Source organism: Camelus bactrianus, chromosome 23 (assembly GCF_048773025.1).
Source record: "Camelus bactrianus isolate YW-2024 breed Bactrian camel chromosome 23, ASM4877302v1, whole genome shotgun sequence".
Taxonomy (NCBI): Eukaryota; Metazoa; Chordata; class Mammalia; order Artiodactyla; family Camelidae; genus Camelus; species Camelus bactrianus.
Window position 1 is genome coordinate 38,047,561 of NC_133561.1, and position 6,631 is coordinate 38,054,191.

The 6,631-nt window shown below is 36.1% G+C and overlaps 1 protein-coding gene across 1 annotated transcript; it reads left to right on the forward strand.

The window, feature by feature from the left end:
• The first annotated feature begins 5,481 nt into the window (after window positions 1–5,481).
• LOC105081037 (olfactory receptor 8K1) lies at window positions 5,482–6,418 on the forward strand. Its single transcript, XM_010970157.2, is given in 3 exon segments — window positions 5,482–6,037; window positions 6,040–6,123; window positions 6,126–6,418. Coding segments are annotated over 3 exon segments (933 nt in total).
• Window positions 6,419–6,631: the final 213 nt, after the last annotated feature.

A 6,631-nucleotide genomic window follows, 5' to 3' on the forward strand; every position in this document is an offset into this window, starting at 1 on the left:
TACAGAGTTCCAGGTTTTCATGGAGAAGAAACTGAATGTGAAAGGAAGGGAATCCAGGTGGATTAAGATAAAGCAGGTTCATTATCTTCAACCAGAGTGGTTCCACTTAGTTTTACTGACTTCCTACATAAATTTTATAAAATGCAGAGGGTGACACTATCACTGAAATATTTTAAAATTCCAGTGTTATGCTCTTTATATACACTTTTGTACAATTTGAGAGCACTGCAAGAATTCTCAGACAAAAATGGAAGTGTATGAAAGAAAAATTGGGATACGATTGTGTAGATGAAATGAAGTCTAACATTTCTCTGTTAACACCATTATGGATTTTTCTAAATCAATGGACATGTTCCAAATATTTCTGACTCTTTAGAGTCTCATATGTCATAACAGAGCATGTGTTTCATTTGACTACCCTTTCTTGGGAAGTAAAAGTTTCTGTCATTTATTTTAGTTTCAAAATCAGATGTGGAAATTATTTTTCTATGTCCTATTACTAAGAAAACATCCATTATGTCTTTGTTCAGGTGACACTAAATGAAACTAATAACAACCCCTCTGCTTTTTCCCAGAAAAGCTAACTGGACTAAATGGGCCAGCAGAATCTATCATCGTTGACTGAATTCATTCTGATGGGAGTCACAAGGCAGCCTGAACTGCAGGTCCCCCTTTTTGGGGTCTTCCTCATCATCTACACAGTCACAGTGGTGGGCAATCTGGGCATGATTATCTTGACCCAAGTGGACTCTCATTTACACACACCTATATGTTTTTTTTAATCAAACATCTGGCTTTCATTGTTCTTGGTAATTCTACTGTCATTTGTCCCAAGATGCTGGTAAGTTTTGTCGTGGATCAAAATACCATATCCTATTATGCATGTGTCACACAGTTGGCTTGCTTTCTTATGTTCTTTATCAGTGAAATTTTTATCCTGTCACCCATGGCCTATGACCGCTATTTGGCCTTCTGTCACCCTCTGTGCTACAATGTCATCATGTCCTGGAGAATTCGTCATGTGCTGGTGGGCATCCTACTATCCTACATACTGATTCTGATACCCATATTTCGAATGCATTCTGCAGAGGGCAGGAAAAAAGCTTTCCCTACATGTGGTTCACATCTGACGGTGGTGGTTGTGTTCTATGGGTCTCTGCTCTTTATGTACATGGAGCCTAACTCTGCTCACTCCTTCCATACTGATAAAATGGCTTCAGTGTTTTACGCTTTAGTGATCCCGGTGCTTAACCCCTTCATCTACAGCTTAAGGAACAAAGAAGTAAAAAACACATTTTATAGAATCTTTAAGAATTAAAGCAAACTTTGTATCTAATATCCAATATGGAATATTGTTTTAATAAACTATGATAAAAGCAAATGTTACTTGATAATATTTCTAATAAATATAAATGCATTCTTTTTGGCTCCAGAGCAAAGGCTAATTAAAATGCACAGACAAATGCATTGTTTTGCTTTTATTCAGCCAAATGAATCTTCATATTTTAGATCTCAATTAAATGTCACTCATTCCCCAACATCCCAACATTCCTTGCTGTTGATTCAATGTTTCATTTAATGATTGCACAGAATCCCCCATCTCTGCCAACAGAAACAATTATTAAACTCTATGTCAGCAAACTGTTTGTTTCTGTCAGGTTTTTTTTTTTTTTTCTTTATGGCAGGTATCTTTTCAATCATGTTTTCATTGTATTTTCTGCACAAAACATCAGTGTAAACAGTAATCCTCTTAAAGACAGCAGATAATTGGATCATGATTTTTTAAATTCATTCTACTAGTCTCTGCCTTTGGAGACTTTAATCCATTTACATTTAAAGTAACAATATTACAAGGTTTCTTTGAGTTTCTTACTGAACATTAATTTGGGCATGCCTACAGTGAAAGTCCACAAATCTATTAAAAAAGAATAATCACAGAATTATAAGCTGAATAATTCCAGAGATGACAAAGCCCAGGAAGACATTAGAGTTACAAAAAGCCAGAAAGCAGAATCTTTGTTCAGCACCTGGGCATCCAGTATAGAGGATCTCACAGGTAAAATCTACTGTAGGCTTCTACTCATACAATTTGAAAACAAGTCCTAAACAGAGCCACCAAATCCCTGTTTAAAATGTTTAACATTCTTTTAAGAAGACAGAAAAAATACAACACTTATTAACATAAAAATTCGCAATATTTAGCATTCAATCCCAAATATTAGACATATGTGAAAGCAGGAACATGTGATCTCATCCAGGAGATGATTAAAATAGATTCTTAAATGACAGTGATGATAGAATTATTCGGCAAGGACTTAAAATTTATTATAAATATGTTCAACATACTGAATAACTTAATTAAAACACTAACCTTTTGAGGAGGCAAAAAAAAGTTTAAAAATAACCTAATGGGACTTCAGAAGATGAAAATAGAGTACTAGATATAAACTAATATTTGCTGAATAATAGTAATAGCAGATTATACAGTGAAAAATAGACAATAACTGCTCTTAAAAACATCACAATAGAGGTTACCTAAAATAAAGCCAGGGAGAAATAAAAATACTGAATAAATACCATGAAAATAGTCTTAGTGATCTGTAGAAAAATAACAAGCTACATACTGTACATTTAAGTGTAGATCCAAGAGAGAAGAAGACATTACATGGTGCAGCAAAACCACTGGAAGAATGTTGGACAGAATTAAAAAAAAAGAAACCCTATAACCCAAGGTATAATAAGCTAAAATAATTCTAAGCAGGATAAACAGAAAGGAAATTATACCAAATCACATCACATAAAATGTCTGAAAACCAATGATAAAGAGAAATCCTTAGAATTCAACCTGTAATTGTCAACCTATAGGTTGACATAAGGATTATATGTCCATCAAAAATATTCTTGGTTAATGGACACTATATTATCAAATATTGCATAATCTTTTTCTACAAAGTCATTTGTTCATTTGCTCATGCATTTTGTGTGCATGTGTGTGTGATACACCTAATATGCATATTATATTGTGTAACTGAGATGCTGACAAAGTTATACTTATGTTTTTCAGTGTTTAGTGATGTATAATTTACTTCATTAGACCCAGGCATGAAATATTTTTTATTTTTCCTAATAGAACATTTGGAGAATAATAAATGGGTATACAAGTCACCCACCCTCAGGTAATTATGTACTTTTTTTTTTATCCTTGAACCAGATCAAAACTTTAACAAAATGAGTCTTAAGGGGATAGAAAAACACTTAAAAACATTCTGCAACAGACAATGGGGATTAAAACAGTAGAAAGTCAAAGCAGATTCTTCAGTAAGGTGAGTAGAAACACTGGTCTTCAATGACTTCTCAGGACATACAGCTTAAACTCAATCATCACCGTAGACCTTGAAGGGTGTTAAGCTCTGCAAAACTGTTTCTCCCCTTGCAATATACTTTCCGGTCATCAGTAGGACTCATGTGCAAGACAGATCTGTTATATCACCTCTGATACTCTGTTCTGTGCATTTAGATCATCTCAGTTTTTCAAATAAACTTAATGCTTCAGTTATCTATCTTAACAAGAATCTTTTTCTATCCTAATTCAACTGGTGTCCCTCCTGTCCCACTTTCCTTTCCTCTGTGCTTAGGGTGACCTTAATAAAGCAGAAGAATGTCTCTGTGTTTATGAGGATATATTCTGAAGACAGAATAACTTTTATCAATACCACTTATTACCTGAGTAACATTAGCTATTTCACTTCCTGTGCCCCAGTTTCCTTGACACTCAGATGGATTATACTAATACAGTTGACCTTCAAACAACATGGGCTTGAACTGCACAATCCACTTATATGTAGATTTTTTTTTCAGTACGTATGCTACTATGTTTATCAGTGATGGTTTGTTGAATTTGCAGATGCAAAATCCCCTGTGGATGTGGAAGGTGGCCTTTAAGGTTTAAGCATTTGCAGATGTTGGTATCTGCAGCAGGTCCTGGAATCAATCCCCTGTGAAAACAGACAGCTGACTGTACAGTTTATTTCCTAGAGTGATTGTGTGGATCATATGATTTAATATATGTGAAGTGCTCGGGTAAATGCCTGGCATTTAATGAGTTCTCTATCAGTGCTTGATATTCATTTGTATTCTTCTTTCCAGTGGATCTCTTTACATCAATTTCCATAATCCATCAGCATTAATAAATAATCAAAGTGGCAAGCCCTCTTTATGCAGAAGAGGGATGTGTGATTAGAAGACCATTCGAGGTTACTCAATAGTCAGAAACAACTGACATGGCAAAAGAGGACAAAGATACTAATAACAAAATTCTGAAACTAAAATACTACAGCATTGGATCTTGTGTTGGGAAAACAAGCCAGGCTAGATTCAGTGAGAAGTACTGAAATCTGTACTCGGTACTCAGAGGTTTTTCTGATCACCATCTAACTTGTCATTCCAAATGTTTAGAAAGTCTTTTTGTGTCTTGCAACTTTAAACAGATATGATGATTGTTAATAATATAAGGTTTATGGTTTGGGTGTAGATTTTTTTCTTTTACAAGTTACTTGGAAAATTTTAAAACCTGAAATATAATAAGTCACTTGATATAGTTCAAAAGACTTGGGTAAAAAGAAGTAGGCCATAGTAGCCATCTCAAAAAAAATCTTCTAATTGTCTTGCCACCTTATAACATGCTTTACCAAAGTTTTAATGAATCTGTGTTTCACATTGGTCTCAGCCTATTGGTAGTGATTCTATCAACTAGGAATGGCTGTGGGCACTCAAGTGCCCCTTACTATTTGTAGTGGGCCCCCACAAACATTTCCCCAACCAGAGATAGTGTGTGGTGGCTGGACCAGCCCTTGTGAATTTTATTACAATTGCAGGATGCACCTAAGCAACAATTTTCAGGGAACTTTGAAAAACAAGATTTATTGCACACATTCTGGAGGGTACATGGCATACTCAGGGCCAGGCAGAGAGGCTGAGGAGAGAGGAAGAGAGAGAGAATACCATGAGTTCTGGCTTGATTGTGGTCAAGGGTGGGGCACCTATATTCACTTTTTAATGGTGCATTTAAAACATGAGTAAGAATTAAAATGCAGGAAGGGAAAAGCAGGGTCAATCAAGCAGTCAGTTACCTACATAACCTAGGGTTTTCTAAAAGAGAAGTTAACAGACAGGGCAGGCTGGCTACTTGATTGTGTAGCTGGACATATATTTATTTGAGGTGGATATCTTTGGAATGGACTGACTCAGCAATCAAAAGATTAATGTCAGGAACTTACATTACAATCAAAAATGCTAATCATTAGGCCCTTTCACTGCAGTGTGAATGTAGATGTGTACAGTTTTGACCTGATGGGAAGAGGAATCTTTATTTACAATTTGAGACAAAGAAAAATGACTGTATCTCATGCACCATGTATTAAATTCTCTTAGAAGATAGCATCTCAAGTATAATCAATATTGATTTTACAACAGGTTACCAGGATGAACCACATGGAGAAACATAACCATACTGCAGTATCCAAAGTGACAGAATTTATTCTCCTGGGGCTCACTGACAGCCCAGGGCTGCAGGCACCTCTATTTGGAATCTTCCTAGTCATATACTTGGTCACAGTGATGGGCAATCTGGACATGGTTATACTGACCCATTTGGACTCCACGCTACATACTCCCACATACTTTTTCCTTAGACATTTGTCGATTACTGATCTTGGTTACTCCACTGTCATTGGCCCCAAAATGATGGTCAACTTTGTGGTGCACAAAAATACAGTTTCCTACTATTCGTGTGCCACCCAGCTAGCCTTCTTTGAGGTTTTCATCATCACTGAACTGTTCATCCTATCAGCAATGGCCTATGATTGCTACATCGCCATCTGCAAGCCTCTTCTCTACAGGGTCATCATGGCAGAGAAAGTGTGTTGGGGGCTGGTACTTACTGCCTATCTCCATGGCACATTTGTGTCACTATTTCTCACCATTAAGTTATTTCAGTTGTCCTGTGACTCTAACATCATCAGTTACTTTAACTGTGACTGCTCTGCTCCGACACACATGAGTTACATTTGATCATTTTGATCTTTTCAGGGTGCAATTTGCTCTCTTCCCTCTTGATTGTTCTTGTGATTATATGTTTATTCTTGTGACCATTCTCAGAATGAGCTCAACGGGGGGAAGATACAAAGCCTTCTCCACTTGCAGTTCCCATCTGACAGTGGTGGTCGTGTTCTATGGGACATTATTGTTTATTAACCTGCAACCCAAATCCAGCCATGCTTTTGCTATTGATAAAATGGCCTCTGTGTTTTACACCCTAGTGATTCCTATGCTGAATCCATTGACCTATAGCCTGAGGAACAAAGAAGTAAAAGATGCTCTGAAGAGAACCTTAACTGATCGATGCAAAATTCCCCATTAATATCTTAATATTCAGTTACAAAAGTAGGTCCAACAATTGTTGTTTAATATCCTGTCACTCTGATTATAGCATCAAAAAGTAGGAATGTTTTACGAGATTGTTTTTCTCTTTTTCTGAATAAAACACTTTCTCTTAAAACTCCTTGTACTCTTTTCCACTTCAATTGAATAAATATTGCAGCCAGATAATTTTCAAGGTCATATTGGAACTTAA